This window comes from Rutidosis leptorrhynchoides, chromosome 11, assembly GCF_046630445.1.
Source record: "Rutidosis leptorrhynchoides isolate AG116_Rl617_1_P2 chromosome 11, CSIRO_AGI_Rlap_v1, whole genome shotgun sequence".
NCBI classification, from domain to species: domain Eukaryota; kingdom Viridiplantae; phylum Streptophyta; class Magnoliopsida; order Asterales; family Asteraceae; genus Rutidosis; species Rutidosis leptorrhynchoides.
The window spans coordinates 327,735,387-327,760,454 of NC_092343.1; the positions used below are offsets into that span (position 1 = coordinate 327,735,387).

Consider the following 25,068-nt stretch of genomic DNA (forward strand, 5'->3'; position numbering starts at 1 on the left):
CAATATGTTGGTCTTTTCTATAATCCTGTCAAATTTAAATCATAACAAATGTACTATCAACTAAACCTAAACAGATTTTCAAGTTATAAACAGCTACATGATGATATTTGAAAACATACCTTCACTTGAAAGCTCTTAATACCACTTTAAGTGTCCTTGTTACATCCGTAGGTACAACATATGAATCACCTGTGGAAGTGGAAATAAGTCAATGATTGTTATAACGTCCTCATATTAATATCTTTCAGCAAAGAATACACAAATGAGCACAAAATTAGGTTAATAAATTTCCCTAGAACCCAATGATAAGTAGCGATATATGTCCAAAAAAATAAAGATTAAAAATGGCTATCTTTGTCAAAATTCATCAAATAGGTGGAGGGCATGAATGAATAAAAAGTTGTAACAAAGCCTAGTCACATTTTAAATTTATAAACAGCTAAATGATGATATCTGCAAACGTACCCCGACTTGAAAGCTCTTAATTCTACTTTGATTTTTCTTGTCACATTAGTTCACTTGATGAATCACCTGTGGAAGTGGACTCATATCATATCATATGATATTAAAGAATAATTCAATTCAACTAGTTTTTATAGAGAACGATGATAGTTAGTGTAACATCATATAATTTTTTAGCGCAAAAGAATAAAAGTAAATAATCACATAAATAAGCTGTGAAAGCTATGTTAGATAGTTTTCCGTTAAACACAAAAGCACAGCTATTTTGGAGGTGGGCCATTCACAATAACGAGCAAATACTACAAATTATTAGGAAGTGTGTGAGGATTTAAATCAAACAGGCAATTGTACAAACACACTAATGAGAACCAAGAGATATAGAGAATATACCATTTCTACCTGTGGTCATATACTGTCAAGGATGAAGTTGATCGTGGGACATCTCTAATGCTCGGGCAGTTATATATAACAAGTGATTGAAGGTGAGTGAGGTGTTGTAAGAGCTCCTCTGAAATTGATTCAACATCCATAAAATTACTGATGAATAGATAAGTTAGAGATGGTGGAAGAAGAAAAGATGTTGATGCAGCAGTATTCATCTCATCTCCTTCCATTGCAAATGAATCCACTCCTGAATCAGAACCATCTAACTCAAGACGAACAAGTGAGGTCGGGTAATTCTGCAGCCCCCACTCTGACATTGGCTTCTTTAACACTCCTATTTTTAGCTTCCTTAAATTAGGAGGCCACAACCCACTTGGAAATGTATCGTCTATGCTTGGACAGTTCCATATCTCCATCTCTTTCAAAGAGGTAAGACTTTGCAAATGCTCATGAGGAAATGACTTAAGACTCTTACAAATCAAGATTTCAAGAACTTCCAGAGAGGATGGGAGCTCATCAGGAATCGACTTTAGATTATCACAACTTGTGATTTTAACAACTATGAGAGAGGATAGAAGTGACAAGGTCAATGAAGTCATTGAATAACAAGATGAGATCTCCAATTTCTCAACATTATTATGACAATTGTAACTCTCCAATGACCTACAACGATAAAGATACACATCTCTAAGCACAGATTTGGTGTTACTACTTCCAACATTAACCTCTTTCAACTCATCACAATTTTCAATCTCTAATATCTCAACTGCCCCAAGATGTTTTGAAACTTCCACATCAAGTTCTGTAAGATTTTCAATATCACGAATAACCAAATTCTGAATTAATGAAGACACAACAACAATGGCTCTTAAGATTACATCAGAACAATTCCTTAAAACCAAAACCTCAAGTGATGGTATTAATCCAATTGACACCTCAGCCAGTTTCGGGCAGTTTTCTATCCGAATTTCACGAAGACGAGGAAATGATCCAGTAGTTTTGTGACCATCACAATTTGACCATTTCTCCAAGCCTTCCATATCAGAAACCTCCAAGTATTCTAATAATGGAAATGCAATACCATGAAAATGTGCACAATTTATGCACCCTTTTATTGTAAGCTCTGTTAACTTATCAAATGAAGGATTTGCAAACCAACTAGGAAATTTCATTCCACCATAGTTTAAAATCTTCAGTTTATTCAACTTATTATGAGGTCTAAGTCCTTCAATCACTTCATATTCAGTTTGCAAATTTCGAGAATCATCAAATTTGTCACTCCATTTCATAGCCAAACTAACAAGACCCTTTCCTTCCAAGTTGGCATCCATTGCTTGTTGCGGATCTGTCACTTTTTCTAATCCTTTAATGGAAAGATGACCTTCAAGGTTCACGAGGCCTCGAAGGTCAGATACCTTGAAACTATTAGCTCGTTGGATGAAAACATTAGTTAGAGTTTGTAGACTCGTTAACCCACATATACCTAAGGGGGTCTTCGTTAATCTTCGAGTACCACTCATGTAAAGATGTCGGAGATTTATTAACTTAGCAAAACTGACAGGCAACTTAGACAACATAACGCAATTACAAACCAACAGGGTTTGTAGATTGTAAAGCTCACCTACTTGTTCCGGTACTTTTTTTATTTTTGTATTGGAAAAATTGAGGTAACGCAAATGCTTGAGACCAACAACTGATTGTGGTACTTTTTCTATTGAAAAACTATTAAAGCTTAGCACCCTTAGGAGTTGTAATCGGGGAAGCAATTTGACAAGAACATGGTCTGATGTTTTAAAGCGTGACCACCAATAAACTAGCTTAGCACCCTTAGGAGTTGTAATCGGGGAAGCAATTTGACAAGAACATGGTCTGATGTTTTAAAGCGTGACCACCAATAAACTAGCACCGGCAAGAACGTCCGCAAGCGTCTTGATTTATGTAATTCCTCGAAGTTTATAAACTCTACATCTGGTTGTTCTAAAAATGAAAATGACAGATTTTATCAAAAGCTTCGTTCCTACCATTTACATTCATTTTATCATCCAACATAAAGAAGAACTCTCCGGCAACACTTATTGCCAAGTCATTCATTAAGTCATGCATTATGTATTTTGATTTGTTAATAGCCGAATGTTGAAAAAATGACTTTGACAGTAGATCTTCAAAATATTGGTGACCTAGGCTCTCCATATTGTTACCGCCCTTCGATTGGGACAAAAAACCTTCTGCCATCCATAATAGGACTAGTTTATCCTTATTGAACAAGTGGTCCTTCGGATATAAAGAACAATATGCAAATAATTTCTTTAGATGTAAAGGAAGATCATAGTAGCTCAGCTTGAGAGCCGGAAGAATATCACCTTCATCATCATCTGAACTCCATATCTCACTCTTCAACAACTTATCCCATTCATCATTTCCTTTTCCTTTCAAAACCCTCCCAATTGCTATCAATGCTAAGGGCAACCCTTTACATTTCTTAATTATATCTTGAGCAAGCGGATGGTTGTCAAAATTATGCTCGTCTAAGGCAGATTTAGCCAACAAAGAAAGTGCATCTTCATCTGATAGAAGCCCCAAATTGTGACGTTCAACACTGTCCATCGTTGATGCAACCGTGATCTTCCGTGTGGTTACTATGATTTTACTTCCTAGCGCCCCTTTAAGTGGTCTTTCAAGAGCTTTCCACTTTTGTCGGTCTTCATTCCAAACATCATCTAACACAAGTAGAAACCTTTTGTTTGAAAGATTCTCTTTAAGGGCCTCTTGAAGGCGATTTAAACTAGCAGGTGTGTTGTCCTCACTGGTGACAGCTTGATAAATCGCCTTGCTAACAGCGAGCACATCAAACCCTTCAGAAACACAAACCCATGCCCTTAGTTCAAAGTAATCCTTGACTTTATGGTTGTTGTACATTAGTCTTGCAAGAGTTGTTTTCCCAACCCCACCGAAGCCAACTATGGACACAACACTCACATTTTGATTACGTGATTCATCCCCCAACAACTTCTCGAGCAATGCTGCTTCATCCTTTTCCCGACCCAAAACTGGAGACTCATGATCTAGCAGTGATGTTTCCCCCGTTCGTTCAAAATTTCTGTTTGATCTAAGTGCATGTATCGTATTGATATCTACACCTACCATATTTTTATTCACGTAAAGACCATTCAATTTTTCGGTAATTTCATCAAGCATAGAACGCATCTTACAACCATACATCAAGTTATGAGGAGTGAAATTAGTAAAAGAAGTTGGAATGATCTTTTTCAATACCTTACCGGTGCTTGTGCTGCCACTTGATACATCATTCAGCTTTCTTCTCAAGGTTTCGGTAGCCATATCATCGAGTACATCTTCTATGTCATAAGCTAGACGACGAAGATCTAGTAGCCACACTTTAACAGCTTCCTGTGTTATATGCTTCTCACTTGCATCAGCAAGCACAGCTTCAATATATGTCCACTTTGACTTCAATTTTTCTAGTTGAGGTTCGATTCCTTCAGATCGAGTCAGCTTCATCAAGTCACCAGAAAGTAGCTTTTCAAACAGCACAGTGACAGCAGAAGTAAGAACTATTTCGGCCATTTGAAATTAGAAACTGATCAAAACATTAGGGATCTAGTTGATTTCAAAAGATGAATGAAAATGGTAGACAACCAAGACTTTTAGGGTATAGTTGCAGATGAAGTAAAAAGAAGAAGACCAAGAGTTGGTGTAGACTTTTCGCGTGGAGGATATTAAATGGATATAATACAGAGTTTGTTATACGTAACTTCCTAAAATACCCTTTTGTTATAATAATAATAATAATAATAATATAGATATGGATAGTCAATTTTGGTGTATACATATAGTCAATTTTGGTACACAAAGTATGTATTTTTATATTGAGATTTTAGGCTATAAATACTCATGAATGCAAGCATTAAACATGCACCATTTCTCACACTTACAAAGTGTTTCTTTCTTTCTCTCCATTATCATCTTTGTTCTTACACTTCATTATTAGTATTCTAAATCAAGAATCAAATCACTAAAGGTAGTTATAAGCCTACTGAATTATAACATCAAGAATCAAACCACTAAAGGTAGTTATAAGCCTACTGAATTATAACATCAAGAATCAAACCACTAAAGGTAGTTATAAGCCTACTGAATTATAACACGTTATCAGCACGATAATCTTAATAATAAATATGGTTGGCTCTGCCACCAAAATGATATATGGTCGGTTATACCACCAGAATGATATAGGTCGGTTATACCACCTGAAAAAATATATGGTCGACACTGTCGCCAAATTTTCATTTATGTTTACTAATATTTATATTTTTGTTATATAACATTTATTTATGATTGCTTACACATGGTCGACACTGTCACCTACTTATCATTTATGTTATATTAAATTTATGTTTAATGTTTATATACTTATGAATATAAATTGACTCTAATTTATCATGATGTTTGTTTTAATTTTTGATAATAGAAAATGTCGAATCTGGAAAAGCTTAAATTTACTCCTTTAGAATCAACTGGAAACAACTACATGCCATGGGTTATAAAAGTAAAAATGCATCTTAAATCAATGGGCATTCTTGAAACCATAAATGAAAACAACACTTGTTCTGAAAAAGAACAAGCTACGGCATGTTGCTTTATTCATCAACATATTGATGAATGCTTACAAAATAATTATGTGACTGTAGAAGATCCCCATGTTTTATGGGAAGGTCTCAAAAGCAGATTCAATAATCAAAGAGAAATTTTACTTCCAGCTGCAATGGAACAATGGAGAACATTAAGGTTCCAAGACTTTAAGAAAGTAAATGAATACAGCTCAGCTCTGTATAATACATGTTCACAACTTAAATTCTGTGGACATGAAATTAGTGATGCAGACATGATGGAGAAAACTTTCTCCACAATGAATGCTGCAAACATCACAGTGCAAAGAAATTTGAGAATGCTAAAGTTCAAAACATATCCTGAACTTAATTCATATCTCTTAGTTGCAGAGCAAAATGATGAGCTATTAATGAAAAATCAGCAATCCCGTCCTACTGGTACACTTGCAATCCCTGAAGCAAATACTGCAAATAATTATAAACAGGGACAAGGACGCGGGCAAGGTCGTGGTTATAATAACCATCACCATCATCATGCCAAAAGCCATAACTATGGTAGAAACCATCCTTATGGTAATGGTAATGGGCGTGGACGTGGTCGTGGTCGTGGCCGTGGTGGTCAAAGAAATAGTAATCCACGAAAATATAAATATCAACCACAAAACAAGCCCATTAAACAAGATGTTGAAGAAAATTCTTCTAAAAATTCTGAAGAATCTTGCTACAGATGTGGTAGAATGGGCCACTGGGCTAATACTTGCCGAACATCTAAACATTTTGTTAAGATGTATCAGGATTCGCTGAAAGGTAAAGAAAAGGAAGTAAATTTTGTGGATAATATTGATCCAACAGTCACTGAGAAACCATCTGATTTATATGAAGATTTCTTGAATGTTTAAGTTGTGTGTCTTTTGAAAAATAAACGATTTAATATCGTCTGTCTTTGTCATTATGTTTGCTAAATGTTTCAGTACTATCTATTTGCGTTTAAAATATTGTGTAATATTAATGTACTCACTATTTATTTCTTATATATGAAGTTCAATATGAATTTTGCTGGAATACAACATCAATCAAGTGGTGGAGATCTCTGTATAGCAGACAGTGGAACTACACACACTATACTTAAATCCGAGAAATATTTTATTGATCTAAAACCAACGGAAGGAACTATACATACAATATCAGGACCTGCTAACTTGATAAAAGGGATAGGAAAGGCAAATTTCATACTACCAAATGGTACAAAATTTTTAATAAATGATGCCTTATTTTCTCCCAAGTCAAGCAGAAATTTATTGAGTTTCTCCGACATATACCTTAACGGGTATGATTATCAGTCAGTGACAACAGAAAATGAGAAATATTTAAGTATCACTGACAAGAGTCATGTGGTTGAAAAACTGCCAAGACTTAGTTCTGGATTACATCATACACAAAATGGTTTAGCCGAGTCATTGATTAAACGTTTACAGTTAATCGCTAGACCATTGATAATGAGAACAAAACTCCCTGTATCTATATGGGGTCATGCAATTTTACATGCTGCTGCATTGATTCGCATCAGACCAAGTGCAAGTCATAAATATTCCCCCCTACAACTTGCTTTTGGTCAAGAGCCAAATATTTCCCATCTTAGAACATTTGGTTGTGCAGTGTATGTTCCAATTGCGACACCACAACGTACAAAAATGGGTCCTCAAAGGAGGTTGGGAATATATGTTGGATATGAAACATCTTCAATATTAAGGTATATTGAACCTATGACAGGTGACGTTTTTACAGCACGTTTTGCTGATTGTCATTTTAATGAAACATTGTTCCCTAGATTAGGGGGAGAAATGAAAAATAAAGAAAATGATGTTTCATGGTGTGAACCTCAATTAAAGTATCTTGATCCTCGCACAAAAGAATGCGAGACAGAAGTTCAAAAGATAATGCATATACAAGAACTTGCAAATCAATTGCCTGATGCATTTACAGATACAAAAACGGTGACAAAATCATATATACCAGCAGTAAATACTCCAGCTCGAATTGAAATTCCAAAAGCTGGCAATAACGTCACTCATGAATCTTTGCCACGTCAGAAACGTGGAAGACCAATCGGTTCAAAGGATAAAAATCCTCGAAAAAGAAAATCAGCTGATAATGAAGTAAAAGAAAGTGTTCAAGAAGAACCACAAATCAGTACTCCTACTGCAGAGGAGATTGATGATGTCAATACAGAAATTGCAATCAATTATGCATATTCAAAAATATTATGGAACCGAAATGAAATGAAAAATCTTGATGAGAAATTTTCATTTAATGTTGCATATGACATCATGAATAATGATGATGATCCAGAACCAACATCTATGGTTGAATGTCAAAATAGACATGATTGGGCTCAATGGAAAGAAGCAATACGAGCTGAATTAGAATCACTCAATAAAAGAAAAGTTTTCGGATCCATCATTCTCACTCCTAAAGATGTGAAACCTGTAGGATACAGATGGATTTTTGTCCGAAAAAGAAATGAGAAAAATGAAGTTACAAGGTATAAAGCTAGACTTGTAGCTCAAGGTTTTTCTCAAAGACCGGGAATTGATTATGAAGAAACTTATTCTCCTGTTATGGATGCAATTACTTTTAGGTACTTAATCAGTCTGGCAGTTTCTAAAAATTTAGAAATGCATCTCATGGATGTTGTGACTGCTTATCTATATGGATCACTTGATAGTGATATATATATGAAGATACCTGAAGGATTTAAGGTACCAGAAGCATCAAATGCAAAACCCAAAGAAATGTATTCGATTAAATTACAAAGATCTTTATATGGGTTAAAACAATCGGGACGTATGTGGTATAACCGATTAAGTGATTACTTGATAAGCAAAGGGTATACAAATAACCTTACTTGCCCTTGTGCTTTCATTAAGAAAACAACATCCGGATATGTGATCATAGCTGTTTATGTTGATGATCTTAACATTATAGGTACAAATAAAGAGATCTATGAAGCCATTCAACTTCTAAAGAAAGAATTTGAAATGAAAGATCTCGGAAAAACCAAGTATTGCCTTGGTTTACAAATTGAGCATATGCCTAATGGTTTACTTGTACATCAAACAACATATAAAGGCAAAACCATTAAGTACTCCTATGGTTGTTAGATCACTCAATGTTGAAACTGATCCATTTCGTCTATGTGAAGATCAAGAAGACATTCTTGGACCAGAAGTACCATATCTTAGTGCAATTGGAGCTCTTATGTATCTTACAAATTGTACAAGACCTGACATTTCTTTTGCAGTTAATTTGTTGGCAAGGTTCAGCTCTGCTCCTACCAAAAGACACTGGAATGGGATCAAACACATATTTCGATACCTTCGAGGAACTACTGATTTAGGATTATTTTATTCTAACGAATCAAAACAAGATTTGGTTGGTTATGCTGATGCAGGTTATTTATCTGATCCACATAAAGCTAAATCTCAAACTGGATATGTATTCCTAAATGGAGGTACTGCAATATCATGGCGTTCTCAAAAACAAACACTTGTTGCTACATCATCAAATCATGCCGAAGTGATTGCATTACATGAAGCTACTCGGGAATGTTTTTGGTTGAGATCAATGACACAAATCATTACTGATTCTTGTGGACTAGAACGCGATAAAAGTCCAACAATTATCTATGAAGATAATGCAGCTTGCATAGCACAGATGAAAGAAGGGTATATCAAAAGTGACCGAACCAAACACATACCTCCTAGATTCTTCTCATACACTCAAAATCTCATTAAGGACAACGAGATTGAAATGAGATATGTTCAATCCAGCAAAAACTCTGCTGATCTTTTCACGAAAGCACTTCCAACTGCTATTTTCAGAACACACGTTCATAACATTGGCATGAGACATGTTCAAAAGATGTAACAGCTGAAGCGATGTCTACTTGAGGGGGAGTCAACTCCATGCTGCACTCTTTTTCCCTTAGCTAAAGTTTTTTCCCACTGGGTTTTCTTTAGCAAGGTTTTTAACGAGGCAGTAATTTATAGTTGATCTTCAACAAAATAAAATTGCTATCCAAGGGGGAGTGTTATAATAATAATAATAATATAGATATGGATAGTCAATTTTGGTGTATACATATAGTCAATTTTGGTACACAAAGTATGTATTTTTATATTGAGATTTTAGGCTATAAATACTCATGAATGCAAGCATTAAACATGCACCATTTCTCACACTTACAAAGTGTTTCTTTCTTTCTCTCCATTATCATCTTTGTTCTTACACTTCATTATTAGTATTCTAAATCAAGAATCAAATCACTAAAGGTAGTTATAAGCCTACTGAATTATAACATCAAGAATCAAATCACTAAAGGTAGTTATAAGCCTACTGAATTATAACATCAAGAATCAAACCACTAAAGGTAGTTATAAGCCTACTGAATTATAACACCTTTCTCATTATTGTCAACATAGATTATTTTCTCCTTACCTCTGCAATTCAAGTTGTGTATCTTGCTTCTCAGAATACTTTTTCTGTTCAAAAAAAGATACTTTTTTCTTCCAATCAAATGAAAATAATTAACGAAAATCAAAATTTATTAAATAAGAAACGTGTGTAAAAAAGAAAAACCTTCTAATTTGAGAAGATTCGCTAGTGACGGAGGTTATAATATTTGGAAGGAATGAGGGATTGTGTTTTCTGTTGAGAAAAGTGACACCGAATTATAGCAAACCACTAGTAATAATATGAAAACGATAATAAAGGAACACCGAGATTTAACGTGGAAAACCCCAATAGGGTAAAAACCACGGGCAAGGAAAGAAACGTTTCACTAATAAGAATAATAGGAATTACAACTTCTCTCTAATTACAAGGATAATTACTAATGCTTATATCTCTTGTAATTAGGAGACTAAACTCAAACTCTCTATTACACTCTTAGAATATAAGAAGAAGAATGTGTTTTGGGATGATTTGAATGCTTGCTTATGGCTCTATTTATAGTAGTAAGGATTGGGATTTGGTGAGAGTTAGGCAAGTTAGGTAATGAAAAGTGTTACCTACAACTTACCAACAACCATCCACTTATTTTACCAACTACATCCACCAACAACATCTACCAACAACCATTTATATTTTTTATTTCAACAATCTCCCACTTGAAGATTCGATTGAAGCTCAATCAATCTTCACACGATAATCCTTCCTTGCCAATGATGTTGCTTACGTTTCCGCTAGGCCGCATGAGGAACGGCACCAAATAAACTTGTCACGGTTGATTGACTTTGTTAGAAAATCGGCCACATTGTCGTCAGTATGAATTTTCTGCACATCCACGGTTCCTTCTTCCACTTTCTCACGAACGAAGTGATACTGAACTCGTATATGCTTTGTCTTTGAATGAAATGATGGATTCCTTGCAAGATGCAAGGCACTCTGGTTGTCACAAAATAGAGTGATATTCTCTTGTTTGTGCCCGAGTTCCTCCAACAACATCTTCAACCATACTGCCTCTTTAGTAGCGTGAGTAGCTGCTACATATTCTGCTTCTGTTGTTGATGTCGCCACAACTGACTGCAGTTTTGAAACCCAGCTTATTGTTCCACCACAAAGTGTAAAAACATATGCAGTGGTAGATTTACTTTTATCCATATCACCTGCATAATCTGAATCAACATACCCTTTGACAATAAATTCCGGTTCCCCGTAACATAATGCAACATCTAAAGTACCCTTAATGTATTTTAGGATCCTCTTTACCGCATTCCAATGCTCTTTACCAGGATTCGCCATGTACCGACTAACTACTCTCACTGCATGTGCAATGTCTGGTCTTGTACATATCATTGCGAACATTAAACTTCCCACTGCTGATGCATACGGTACTCGAGACATCTCCTTCCTCTCGTATTCACTGCTAGGACACATAACGGAGGATAACTTGAGATTAGTAGGAAGTGGGGTTGAGATTGGCTTACTATCTTGCATATTGAAGCGCTGCAAGACTTTCTTCAAATAATTCTTTTGAGAAAGCCAAATCTTCCTATTATCTCTGTCTCGGTGAATTTGCATCCCTAGAATCTTGTTTGCGACACCCAAGTCTTTCATTTCAAACTCCCTAGCCAATTGAGCCTTCAGCTTATTAATACGATCTTTGTTGGGGCCTGCAACCAACATGTCATCTACATATAACAGCAAAATGACAAAATCATTGTCCCCAAACCTCTTGAAATATGCACAAGGGTCTGCATAAAGTCTGTTATATTCAAGGCTCATTATGAAAGAATCAAATCTCTTGTACCAACATCTCGGCGCCTGTTTGAGACCATACAGAGATTTCTTTAACCTGCAAACCAAGTTCTTTTTTCCTTGTAGTTCAAAACCTTCTGGTTGAAGCATATAAATTTCTTCTTCAAGATTTCCATTAAGAAATGCAGTTTTCACTTCTAGCTGCTCTAGATGCAAATCAAATGTAGCACACATCGCTAGAACTACTCGAATTGTTGTAAGTCGAACCACAGGAGAAAATATTTCATTAAAGTCTGTACCTTCTTTCTGAGCATATCCTTTAACCACCAGTCTTGCACGATACCGCTCCACTTGATCATCACCATTTTGCTTGATCTTATACACCCATTTATTTCCAATAGGTTTTCTACCTTTCGGCAATGGCACAAGTTCCCATGTTTTATTTTTATGAAGAGCTTCAATTTCTTCCTGCATAGCCGTCATCCACTAAGATGCATCTGAATGATTTAGTGCCTCGCGAAGAGTTGTTGGCTCTCCTTCCTCTGTTAGAAAACAATATGCAACATTGCTTTCCATAATATAATCTGAGTGCCACCCTGGACGTTTCCTTTCCCGATTAGAAATACGAGTCGCTGGAGCTTCATCAACGACTACTTGATTTTCATCGTGCTCTGGTACTGCTTCAGAAGAATCTTTATGAAATTCATTACCCACCTGTATCGGTATAGTTTCTTTTGAAGTGCTAACATCTTCAAGATCTTTGTCTTTTGTAAAGACAACATCTCTGCTGATGACTACTTTGTGGGCAGTGGGGTCCCACAAGCGATACCCCTTAACTCCATCAGCATACCCCAAGAACAAACACTTTCTGGACTTCGGATCCAATTTTGTCGTTTCTTGAGAATTGTACATTGCGTACACAGGGCTTCCAAATACATGAAGGTCAGAATAATTAACTGGTTTTCCAGTCCACATTTCCATCGGCGATTTCTGTAACATCCCGTTTTTCCCGTACGTGACTAAAGGTACATATTTAACCATTTGTACGTTATGATTCGGAAGCTTATGCGTAATTGTATAGATAAACGTATATATATAATTTATTGTGTGCTAGTTAACATGTGCGTATATAAGTGTACAAATGAGCTTGTGTAGTGTTAGGTCTCGTGAGACTTAGATGTGAGGCTTAGACATGTATTGGGAACGAGAATGAAGGAATTAGTTGTGGAAACCTTGGAAATTTGACTAACTAGTCGAAGTAGCCATACCCAGGCGTATGTCGCGCCGCGACAAACGGGTCCGCGCCGCGACCCATCAAGCATTTCTAGATCAGAACAGGACTTAAGCATGGTGAATTTTACTTTGATTCGTCGCGCCGCGGCAGGCCTGCTGGCCAGGTCCCGGTTTTAGGTTAAATTAAGAGATTTTGAGGGGCAAAATGGTAAATGGACGTATAGATCAGATGGGTGCATTAAATCTGGTCCACTAGTTCATTTATTTCATTTTCCTTTTTCATTTTCTTTCAATTTCTCTCCCAAAACTCTAACACCCATTTGGATTCAAAGTGAGATTGAGAGAGGAAGGATTTAGGGTTGATCTTTGGAGCAAGTATTAAAGTTGTTCCTTGTGACTCTAGCTACGTGGTGATAGTCTCGGTAAGTTCTAACTCTAAGTTTCGAGTTTTAATTGATTATGGCTAGGGTTTTGGTTAATAGAAGCTTGTATGACCCATTTGGGAGTAAAATGGGTGAATTTGGGTTAGGTTGTTGTAATGAAACCCTAATGGCCATAATCTAGGGTTTTGGCCTTGTAATTGTGAGTTGAAAGTGTTAATGATATTAAAAGCATTAAACATTTGTTAAAATTAAAAGAGATGTCATTTGGGTTATGTTTGACTAGTTTGGATGTGAAAGTGTCAAAATGGGTCAAGAATGTACTAGTTGACCTAGTTTGGGTAAAATGGGTGTAAATTACCCTAGGTGGATGTCAATTGAGGCTAGTAGACTTTAATGCACTAATGTTGGTAACTAAAGTCGAGTCTTGGCCATTAAGAGGGCGGTTGTGATGTAGTTGGGTCATTTAATGCGAATTGAGTCATTAAATGCCCAAGTAATTGTAATGTGGTTAATTCCACTAGTTTATGTATTGAATTGGTACTTAATGTATTAGGTACTTGGCTTTGAGTTTGGAAGCGAATATTCATCATCCTTGTGTCAAGGTGAGTGGAATAATTATGCGTGAACGTATATAATGTATTTATTTGTGTGGTATGAATGTGGAAGTGTCGCGGTGTTCAAGACACCACATTTTAGGTAACGAGTAGTATTGTCGCGGTGCTTAAGACACTACTCATTGTGTAATTGACTTGTGGAATTGTCGCGGTGTTTAAGACACCACAATGTCATGAGAGTGGAAGTGTCGCGGTGATCAAGACACCACTCATTGTATTTAATGAAGTGTAGATTCGTCGCGGTGTTTAAGACGCCACATTGTGTAAGGGTGAGTTAGTCGCGGTGTTTAAGACATCACCCGGGGGACTAGTGATTACGCGGTGTATAAGTAACACTAGTGGATGTTATGAACTCCAACGGACCTTCATGTACCGTTCTCTTGTATACTTGGTTAACCATGGTTGTGCGAATTGTACTTAGCATATTATATTGTGAACTATATGCTAATACTATTGCTAGCTTGATGTGGAACGTGGATAGTAGTTTATGCATGATGGATTTCATGTTGGTTGAGTTGCTAGCTTGTATGTGGTATTGTGTAAGTGTATGCAAGTAAGTAGGTTATATATGATCATGTATAATTATTGCATTCACTAAGCGTTAGCTTACCCCTCTCGTTGTTTATCTTTTTAGTTGCAGGCGAGGATAAAGGGAAGGGGATTGTCGGACACTAGATGTCCTTGATGATGTGCTTGTAGGAGCTTTTGGAAGTTGACCACCTTTTGGGTAGTTTAGTCCCAAACCATGCTCGTTGGGTCGTTTGGTTTATAAACTATCATTGTATTCGGTCAAACTTATATTTACTTAACTAATGGCCTTTGTGCCCTTTTGTAAACATTGGTAATGGTTGTATGGTTTAATGGAACTTGTGATTTGGTCTACATATTTAATTGGCGCGTAAATGTGTATTATAAAAAAAATAATTTATCGTACGGAGTACGGGTTGGGTTGTTTCAAGTGGTATCAGAGCATGGTCTAAGGGATTTAGGCGACTTGAGATAGGTGCCTAGACTTAGACTTTTATGTGTATGCGCTTTTAGGCGGGACTTGTACGACTTCGGGTCGAATCGGGAATGGTAGTGCGTAGGTTTATATGAACTAACCATGCACTCACTGTTTTGTGTTGTAGTTGGAATCATCAAGCGAGATAGACGTTGTACTAGCAAGTTAATGCGACGTGCTCGTGTAGCAATGACTAGCTACCCTTGCTACGGGTGCAAATCGTGTCAAACGAGCGATGTATGACGATTGTTGAGCGCGATGGGGTGGTATGGTATATATGTGTCATGTCTTTGGTTTCGTTGTTTAATCTTTCCCGTTTTATAGAATGAAGATGAGAAACGGACACGACACCGATAATGGGGGCACGAGCGAGGACCCCGAGTTCACGGCCAAGGTTGAGGCCATCTTTCAACGCCAAAGGGCGGATTTTCTTGTTGATATTAAGAAGATGTTTCTAGACACTATTGAAGAACAAGTCGTCGATATGGTTAAGGAACAAATTAAAATTGTTCTTCAAGAAGAGAATGTGGGGAGGCGAGACTTTTTCTTTAAGAACTTCAAGGATGCTCAACCTCCTACCTTTGATGGTGAACGGGACCCACTTAAGAGTGCCCGGTTTATCTCCGATATGGAGGGGGCTTTTCGTACATGTGAGTGCCCTAACGATAAAAAGACAAGGTATGGTTGTAGCATGCTAAGAGGTGATGCCAAGCTATGGTGGGATGCAAAGATTCAAGTCTATGGCGAAGAACAATGCATGGACTTTTCTTGGGATGAGTTTAAGGTGGAATTTTTCGAAGAATACCGAACTTCGGCTGATCTCACTAGGCTAAAGGACGAGTTACGTTCCTTGAGGCAAGGGTCGATGGACTTGAACACTCTCAAATCTGTGTTTTTGTCTAAAACTCAATTTTGCCCGGAGTATGTCGGGAACGACAAGATGTTAAAGGAAGATTTTTATCGGATCTTGAATGATAGTTATCAAGAGAAGATAACTGTGAATGTGGTGAAAAGCTTTGACGAATTGTTTAACATGGCCAAGGGTTTCGAGGCGCTTGTGATGAGGAAGAATAGCCTTACCTTGGGCAAGAAAAAATTTGAAGCTACTAGTCAATCTAATTTTTCTAGCAAGAAGTTTAAGAAAGGCTCCGAGAGTGTGGGGAGTGTGAAGAAAGGTGCTTCGGGGGATTTCCCCTATTCTTGTCATAATTGTGGGCGAAGGGGACATATGGCCCGTGATTGCACCAAACCATCTTCTACTACAAAATTCACTTGTTACAATTGTGGGAAGGAAGGACACAAGAAGACCGAGTGTCCCGAGTTGGTTAATGATCATGTCAAGCGGTTAGAGAAGGCGGCGGGTACGGGACGGGGTCGAAATTATTTGATGACTAATGATGAAGCTAAACAATCGAACGAAGTTGTCTCAGGTACTTTCTTGGTTAACTCTAAACCGGCCAAGATATTATTTGATAGCGGTGCTAATTTGTCTTTTGTGTCGCCTCGATTTGTATCTAAGTTAAATAAACCGCTAGTTAAGTTGAGCCGTCCGGTTGAAGTCGAAATAGCGGATGGCAAGACGGCGCTAGTGGTTGATGTTTGTAAGAATTGTGATATTGTGTTTGGTACCGAAACGTTTAAAATTGACCTCATTCCGATGACTTTGGGTGAGTTCGATATTATTGTTGGTATGGATTGGCTCGATCGTTATAGAGCCGATATTGCATGCCATGATAAGTTCATTCGTGTTAGGACCCCAAATGGGGGAGAGTTGATTATTCATGGCGATAGACGGAGAAGACTCGTACCATTGTGCACTTATGCAAGGGCACGACGTTTTCGCAAGAGCGGTGCCTTGTTTTATCTTGCTCACGTAGTTGATACTCGTGATGAGCCACCACCTATTCGTAAGATTCCGGTGGTTAACGAATTTGAAGATGTCTTTCCGGATGAATTACCGGGTGTTCCGGAGGAAAGACAAGTCGAATTTCGCATCGAGTTGGTTCCGGGAGCTACTCCCATTGCTAAAACCCCTTATCGTTTACCACCGACGGAGATGCAAGAATTGCTTAATCAAACCCAAGAGTTGCTTGAGAAGGGTTTCATTCGACCAAGCTCCTCGCCGTGGGGTGCTCCGGTTTTGTTTGTGAAAAAGAAAGATGGAAGCATGCGAATGTGCATCGACTATAGGGAGTTGAATAAAGTGACGATCAAGAATCGTTATCCATTACCTCGGATCGACGATTTATTTGATCAACTCCAAGGTGCCACGTATTTTTCTAAGATCGATTTACGGTCCGGCTATCATCAAGTGCGGGTCCGTGAGGAAGACATCGAGAAAACGGCCTTTCGGACGCGTTACGGGCATTATGAGTTTGTGGTTATGCCTTTTGGTCTCACGAATGCACCGGCGGCATTCATGGATCTAATGAACCGAGTGTGCCAACCTATGTTGGACAAGTCGGTAATCGTGTTCATTGACGACATACTCGTTTATTCCAAGAGTATGAAGGAACATGAACACCATCTACGTGAAGTGTTGAAGACGTTGCGAAGGGAGAAATTGTATGCTAAGTTCTCCAAATGTGAATTTTGGCTAAGGGAAGTTCAATTCCTTGGTCATATTGTGAATCAAGAAGGTATTATGGTAGACCCGGGGAAGATCGAAACGGTGAAAAGTTGGAGTCGACCGACTACGCCTACGGAAATCCGAAGTTTTTTCGGATTGGCCGGTTATTATCGTCGGTTTATTCAAGACTTTTCTAAGATTGCTTCTCCTTTGACGAAGTTGACGAGGAAAAATGTTAAATTTAATTGGGAAAAAGAACAAGAAGTCGCCTTTCAATTGTTGAAAGAAAAGTTATGTCAAGCTCCGGTGTTGGTGTTACCGGAAGGGATTGAAGACATGGTGGTTTATTGTGATGCTTCGTTGAATGGGCTCGGGTGTGTTCTGATGCAAAGAGGTAAAGTCATCGCTTATGCCTCTCGACAATTAAAAGAACACGAAACGAGATACCCGACTCATGATCTTGAGATGGCGGCGGTAGTGCACGCGTTGAAAATTTGGCGCCATTACTTGTATGGTGTCAAGTGTACGATATATTCGGATCACAAAAATTTGAAACATCTTTTCACTCAACGAGATTTGAATTATCGTCAACGTAGATGGATGGACGTGGTGAAAGATTATGATTGCGTGATACTTTATCATCCGGGTAAGGCGAACGTTGTTGCGGACGCCTTGAGTCGAAAGAGTACACATCCGGCGATAAAGGTGGGATCGTTACGTTTGATTATCACTAATGACTTTCTTGAAAAGATGGGTGAAGATCAAATAGAGGCTTATGTTCACAATAAGCACACGGAACGAATCGTTGGCCAATCAGAGTTCATTACAATGGGCTCGCGTGGCTTGTTGTCCTTTCAAGGAAGGGTATGGGTACCTAAGATGGGGGATTACCGGCAAGTGCTACTTGATGAAGCACATAAGTCCAAATATTCCATTCATCCGGGTGCAACGAAAATGTACTATGATTTGAAGAAAGATTATTGGTGGCCCGACATGAAGCCTGATGTGGTTAAGTATGTTGAACAATGCGTCACATGTTTACAAGTCAAAGCCGAACACCAAAAGCCTTACGGTAAGTTACAACCATTGGAAGTCCCGAAATGGAAATGGGAGCACATTACCATGGACTTTATTACCAAGTTACCGAATACGGCGCGAACCCAATACGATACGATTTGGGTGATTGTTGATAGATTGACGAAGAGTGCCTTGTTTCTTCCCATTCGGGAAACGATATCATCGGAGACTTTAGCTAAGTTGTTTATAAAGGAGGTGATATCAAGACATGGGGTTCCGGTATCTATTGTTTCGGATCGAGATACTCGCTTTACATCTCGGTTTTGGAACAAGTTTCATGAAGATATGGGTACTCAATTAAAAATGAGCACGGCGTATCATCCTCAAACGGACGGTCAAACCGAGCGTACTAACCAAACGCTAGAGGATATGTTGAGGGCGTGTATTATTGATTTTGGTGGAAGTTGGGACGAGCACTTACCCTTGGTGGAATTCTCATACAATAATAGTTACCACGCTAGTATTGGGATGCCACCATACGAGATGCTCTATGGGTGTAGATGTCGAACTCCCATTTGTTGAGGAGAAGTGGGTCAACGAGAAATCGGAAGTTCAAATTTGGTTTTGGAGACGAATAGTAAAATTGAAATGATTCGGGCTCGACTTAAAGCGGCGCAAGATAGACAAAAGTCTTATGCCGATAAAGGTAGAAGAACGATTGAGTTTCAAGAAGGTGATATGGTGATGCTTAAGGTTTCTCCATGGAAGGGTGTGATTCGGTTTAGAAAGCGAGGAAAGTTAGCTCCTCGGTTTATTGGTCCTTTCAAGGTATTGGCACGTGTTGGTGAGGTTGCTTATCGATTAGAGTTACCCGAAGAACTTGCGGGAATTCATAATACGTTCCATGTTTCCCATCTTTTCAAGTGTCTTGTGGATGACTCGACTTGGGTGCCATTGGATGAGATTACTTTGAATAACAAGTTAGAGTATGCAGAAGAACCGGTTGCAATCCTTGATGAAAAGGTTAAGATGTTGCGGAACAAGGAAGTTAGAACCTTCAAAGTGAATGGCGACATCGAAAGGGTTCCGAGTTTACATGGGAATCCGAAGAGTTTGCTTTGGTTTATCTTCCGGCTTGTCATGCGGCTTGGATCGCGAGGACGCGCTCCGATCTAAGTGGGGGAGAGTTGTAACATCCCGTTTTTCCCGTACGTGACTAAAGGTACATATTTAACCATTTGTACGTTATGATTCGGAAGCTTATGCGTAATTGTATAGAAAAACGTATATATATAATTTATTGTGTGCTAGTTAACATGTGCGTATATAAGTGTACAAATGAGCTTGTGTAGTGTTAGGTCTCGTGAGACTTAGATGTGAGGCTTAGACGTGTATTGGGAACGAGAATGAAGGAATTAGTTGTGGAAACCTTGGAAATTTGACTAACTAGTCGAAGTGGCCAGACCCAGGCGTATGTCGCGCAACGACAAACGGGTCCGCGCCGCGACCCATCAAGCGTTTCCAGATCAGAACAGGACTTAAGCATGGTGAATTTTACTTTGATTCGTCGCGTCGCGACGTTTAGTGCCGCGCCGCGGCAGGCCTGCTGGCCAGGTCCCGGTTTTAGGTTAAATTAAGAGATTTTGAGGGGCAAAATGGTAAATGGACGTATAGATCAGATGGGTGCATTAAATCTGGTCCACTAGTTCATTTATTTCATTTTCCTTTTTCATTTTCTTTCAATTTCTCTCCCAAAACTCTAACACCCATTTGGATTCAAAGTGAGATTGAGAGAGGAAGGATTTAGGGTTGATCTTTGGAGCAAGTATTAAAGTTGTTCCTTGTGACTCTAGCTACGTGGTGATAGTCTCGGTAAGTTCTAACTCTAAGTTTCGAGTTTTAATTGATTATGGCTAGGGTTTTGGTTAATAGAAGCTTGTATGACCCATTTGGGAGTAAAATGGGTGAATTTGGGTTAGGTTGTTGTAATGAAACCCTAATGGCCATAATCTAGGGTTTTGGCCTTGTAATTGTGAGTTGAAAGTGTTAATGATATTAAAAGCATTAAACATTTGTTAAAATTAAAAGAGATGTCATTTGGGTTATGTTTGACTAGTTTGGATGTGAAAGTGTCAAAATGGGTCAAGAATGTACTAGTTGACCTAGTTTGGGTAAAATGGGTGTAAATTACCCTAGGTGGATGTCAATTGAGGCTAGTAGACTTTAATGCACTAATGTTGGTAACTAAAGTCGAGTCTTGGCCATTAAGAGGGCGGTTGTGATGTAGTTGGGTCATTTAATGCGAATTGAGTCATTAAATGCCCAAGTAATTGTAATGTGGTTAATTCCACTAGTTTATGTATTGAATTGGTACTTAATGTATTAGGTACTTGGCTTTGAGTTTGGAAGCGAATATTCATCATCCTTGTGTCAAGGTGAGTGGAATAATTATGCGTGAACGTATATAATGTATTTATTTGTGTGGTATGAATGTGGAAGTGTCGCGGTGTTCAAGACACCATATTTTAGGTAACGAGTAGTATTGTCACGGTGCTTAAGACACTACTCATTGTGTAATTGACTTGTGGAATTGTCGCGGTGTTTAAGACACCACAATGTCATGAGAGTGGAAGTGTCGCGGTGATCAAGACACCACTCATTGTATTGAATGAAGTGTGGATTCGTCGCGGTGTTTAAGACGCCACATTGTGTAAGGGTGAGTTAGTCGCGGTGTTTAAGACATCACCCGGGGGACTAGTGATTACGCGGTGTATAAGTAACACTAGTGGATGTTATGAACTCCAACGGACCTTCATGTACCGTTCTCTTGTATACTTGGTTAACCATGGTTGTGCGAATTGTACTTAGCATATTATATTGTGAACTATATGCTAATACTATTGCTAGCTTGATGTGGAACGTGGATAGTAGTTTATGCATGATGGATTTCATGTTGGTTGAGTTGCTAGCTTGTATGTGGTATTGTGTAAGTGTATGCAAGTAAGTAGGTTATATATGATCATGTATAATTATTGCATTCACTAAGCGTTAGCTTACCCCTCTCGTTGTTTATCTTTTTAGTTGCAGGCGAGGATAAAGGGAAGGGGATTGTCGGACACTAGATGTCCTTGATGATGTGCTTGTAGGAGCTTTTGGAAGTTGACCACCTTTTGGGTAGTTTAGTCCCAAACCATGCTCGTTGGGTCGTTTGGTTTATAAACTATCATTGTATTCGGTCAAACTTATATTTACTTAACTAATGGCCTTTGTGCCCTTTTGTAAACATTGGTAATGGTTGTATGGTTTAATGGAACTTGTGATTTGGTCTACATATTTAATTGGCGCGTAAATGTGTATTATAAAAAAAAAAAAATTTATCGTACGGAGTACGGGTTGGGTTGTTTCAATTTCAACTCAATTGTAGTTGATGGTGACCGATTTATCACGTAACAGGCAGTACTTACTGCTTCTGCCCAGAATGATTTTCCCAAGCTTGCAGTTGCCAACATCGCCCTTGTTCTATCTAACAAGGTTCTGTTCATCCGCTCTACCACTCCATTTTGTTGAGGAGTGTATGCTGTTGTGAACTGCCTTTTGATACCTTCTTGTTTGCAAAACTTATCAAATTCATCACCAGTGTATTATCCTCCATTATCTGTCCTCAAACACTTGATCTTTTTACCAGATTCAAGTTCAACCCGCGCTTTGTAAACTTTGAAAACTTCAAACACATCCGCCTTCCTCTTGATTGGGTACACCCAACATCTCCTAGTGTAATCATCAATAAATGATACAAAATACTTTTCTCCTCCTAGGGATTGAACTGGTGCTTGCCACACATTAGAGTGAACCAATTCTAGAACCAATTTACTTCTAGAATTTGATGTGTTAAACTTCAGACGATGCTGCTTACTGATTACACAATGCTCACAAAAAGGTAGCGATACCTTTGTAAGACCAGGAATAAGATTTCTTTCAACAAGAATCTTCATACCTTGTTCAGACATGTGTCCAAGCTTTTGATGCCATGTCATAGTAACTTTATCACTTGAACTATTCGAAGCAACAGATGCTTCTGATTCCTGTACCGTTTCGCCTTTCAGAATGTATAAATTAGCACCCACCTTTTCTCCTTTCATAAGTACAACCGCGCCTTTCTTGATTATCATGATCTTCTCATGTATCACCATCTTACAACCAAGATCATCCAATTGTCCTAAAGACAATAAGTTCTTCTTCAAACCTTCCACGTGTCGTACACCTTGAATAGTACGAACTGTACCATCGTGCATCTTCAGAATGATATCTCCAATTCCAATGATCTTTAGTTCATGATCATTGCAACTATATACAGATCCTCCTGAGATACGTTCATATTGTTTGAACCATTCTCTTCTAGGGGTCATGTGAAAAGTAGCTCCTGAGTCAAATAACCAGACATCAACAAATGTCTTTCTGCCTTCATTTGCTACCACTGCCTCACTAACCAAAGCAGTCCCATCATCTGAAGTGCTTGCAATATTTTCTTGAGGATTTGAGTTATTTAAACTCCGACAATCCTTCTTCAGGTGACCTTTCTTGCCACAATTGTAGCATGTGTAGGTCCTCTTCTTTTTAGACTTCAGTTTACCATGATTGTGACTCCCACTTGAGCCACGTTTCGTTGATCTCCCTCCTGACACCAATAAGGCCTCCACTTGTCGTGAACCGGCCTGTTTGTCCTCCTTGTTATTGCGCCGATTTTCTTCTTCTAGAATAGCAGCCGCAACTTCATCATAGACTAGATACTCCGAGAGAACATTATTGGTTAAGTTAATAATGAGTTGATCATACGAATCAGGAATACTCTGAAGTAAAAGTTCAGCACGTTCTTTTGGCTCTATATTGCAGCTTAATGAAGCGAGTTGAGAAAATAGAGTATTCAAAGAATTAATGTGCTCATTAACTGAAGTAGATTCATTCATGCGTAGCGCATAAAGTTTCCTCTTAAGGAATATCTTGTTGTGGAGTGATTTGGTCTCGTACAATTTTACGAGGTGATCCCAAATCTCTTTCGCCGTCTTCTTTTCTTCAATGCTAGACAAAACGCCATCTGCTAGTGCCAGATGAAGATTTGCGATAGCCTGGCCGTCCATCTCTTCCCATTTTTCATCAGTGACTTCAGCGGAACGTCCACTGATGGCTGCCAAACACTTATCCTTTCTCAGGATAGCTTTCATCTTTAGTTTCCATAACGAGAAGTTACTCCCGTTGAACTTTTCAATTTCAAATTTCGTAGACATTGCTATAATTACAATCTTTTTTTTTTCGACAATATTATTTTTTCTTGAAATAACACCCAAGGACTTTTACCGAGTGAAAATAATCTTACTTATTTTCTGATGTGGACGATCCACTCTCGTGGCAACCACAGAGCATATGATAAGTAGATTAACACATAAGATATTAGACCTTAGCTCTGATACCACTTGTTGAGAAAAGTGACACCGAATTATAGCAAACCACTAGTAATAATATGAAAACGATAATAAAGGAACACCGAGATTTAACGTGGAAAACCCCAATAGGGTAAAAACCACGGGCAAGGAAAGAAATGTTTCACTAATAAGAATAATAGGAATTACAACTTCTCTCTAATTACAAGGATAATTACTAATGCTTATATCTCTTGTAATTAGGAGACTAAACTCAAACTCTCTATTACACTCTTAGAATATAAGAAGAAGAATGTGTTTTGGGATGATTTGAATGCTTGCTTATGGCTCTATTTATAGTAGTAAGGATTGAGATTTGGTGAGAGTTAGGCAAGTTAGGTAATGAAAAGTATTACCTACAACTTACCAACAACCATTCACTTATTTTACCAACTACATCCACCACCAACATCTACCAACAACCATTTATATTTTCTATTTCAACATTTTCAACTATTTTAGAAATCAAAAGCTAATATACACTGAGTTTTCAAGATTTAAACCTTAAAGCTAATTCGGGTATAGCAGATTGTATCAACAACAAATTATGATTATTTTGAAGCATCTGCTATGCTCACCGGATCAAATTACCACAACATTTTTGAGTTGTTGGCTGGTGGGTTTTGAAGAATAAGCTATGCTCACTGGATCACGTTACCACAATGTTTTTGAGTTGTTGGATCAAATTACTCACCACCGGCCGCTGGGTATTATTTATTTTAACTTTGAAAAGTGGATCTAACGGAGAGTAGTCTCTTTTGCTAAATTTCTCTTAAAAGTATTGTAAGGATTAAAAAATACTAAGGCCGGTTAGTCCTGGAGTGCCGCCCAGCCTGGGCACTGATGGCACGAGCTAGTCCAGGCCCCCGCCCAGGGTCTCGTCCAGCTCCTCCGTCTCCCACTTCGTCCGTTCATAGCATATTTGTGGACGGACTGGGCTAAATTTTGTGGTACTTTTTGCTATAGGTGTTGTACAATTGATTAATTAATTAATATAGTGGGTGAGGAAGGAGTGTCACTGTTGGTAGTGTTTAGTCCAGGTT

The 25,068-nt window shown here is 38.2% G+C and overlaps 2 protein-coding genes across 3 annotated transcripts; both read right to left on the bottom strand.

Annotated features, from left to right (window-relative positions):
- Positions 1-119: 119 nt before the first annotated feature.
- LOC139877926 (putative disease resistance RPP13-like protein 1) lies at positions 120-2,568 on the bottom strand. The gene is made up of 2 exons (XM_071865326.1): positions 466-2,568; positions 120-189 (listed from the first exon to the last, which is right to left on the bottom strand). The coding sequence occupies exon 1, from the start codon at positions 2,421-2,423 to the stop codon at positions 858-860; it is 1,566 nt and encodes a 521-aa protein (XP_071721427.1). The 5' UTR covers positions 2,424-2,568; the 3' UTR covers positions 120-189; positions 466-857.
- Positions 2,569-2,668: 100 nt separating this feature from the next.
- LOC139877927 (putative disease resistance RPP13-like protein 1) lies at positions 2,669-24,797 on the bottom strand. Of its 2 annotated transcripts, XM_071865328.1 has the most exons (3): positions 24,604-24,797; positions 4,125-4,383; positions 2,669-3,983 (listed from the first exon to the last, which is right to left on the bottom strand). In XM_071865328.1, the coding sequence occupies exons 2-3, from the start codon at positions 4,363-4,365 to the stop codon at positions 2,824-2,826; spliced, it is 1,401 nt and encodes a 466-aa protein (XP_071721429.1). In that variant the 5' UTR covers positions 4,366-4,383; positions 24,604-24,797; the 3' UTR covers positions 2,669-2,823. The 2 variants fall into 2 exon arrangements, with proteins under 2 accessions (XP_071721429.1, XP_071721428.1); XM_071865327.1 differs by lacking the exon at positions 24,604-24,797 and having other exon boundaries at positions 4,125-4,539.
- Between the last annotated feature and the right edge of the window lie 271 nt (positions 24,798-25,068).

Bases quoted from the DNA above. Each gene is read 5' to 3' on its own strand.
- LOC139877926 (XM_071865326.1), bottom strand. From the start codon at position 2,423: ATGTTGTCTAAGTTGCCTGTCAGTTTTGCTAAGTTAATAAATCTCCGA.
- LOC139877927 (XM_071865327.1), bottom strand. From the start codon at position 4,431: ATGGCCGAAATAGTTCTTACTTCTGCTGTCACTGTGCTGTTTGAAAAG. The intron at 3,984-4,124 runs GTAAGGTATTGA...AAAATATGGTAG, and splicing joins AAGTGGCAGCACAAGCACCG to GTGTAGATATCAATACGATA.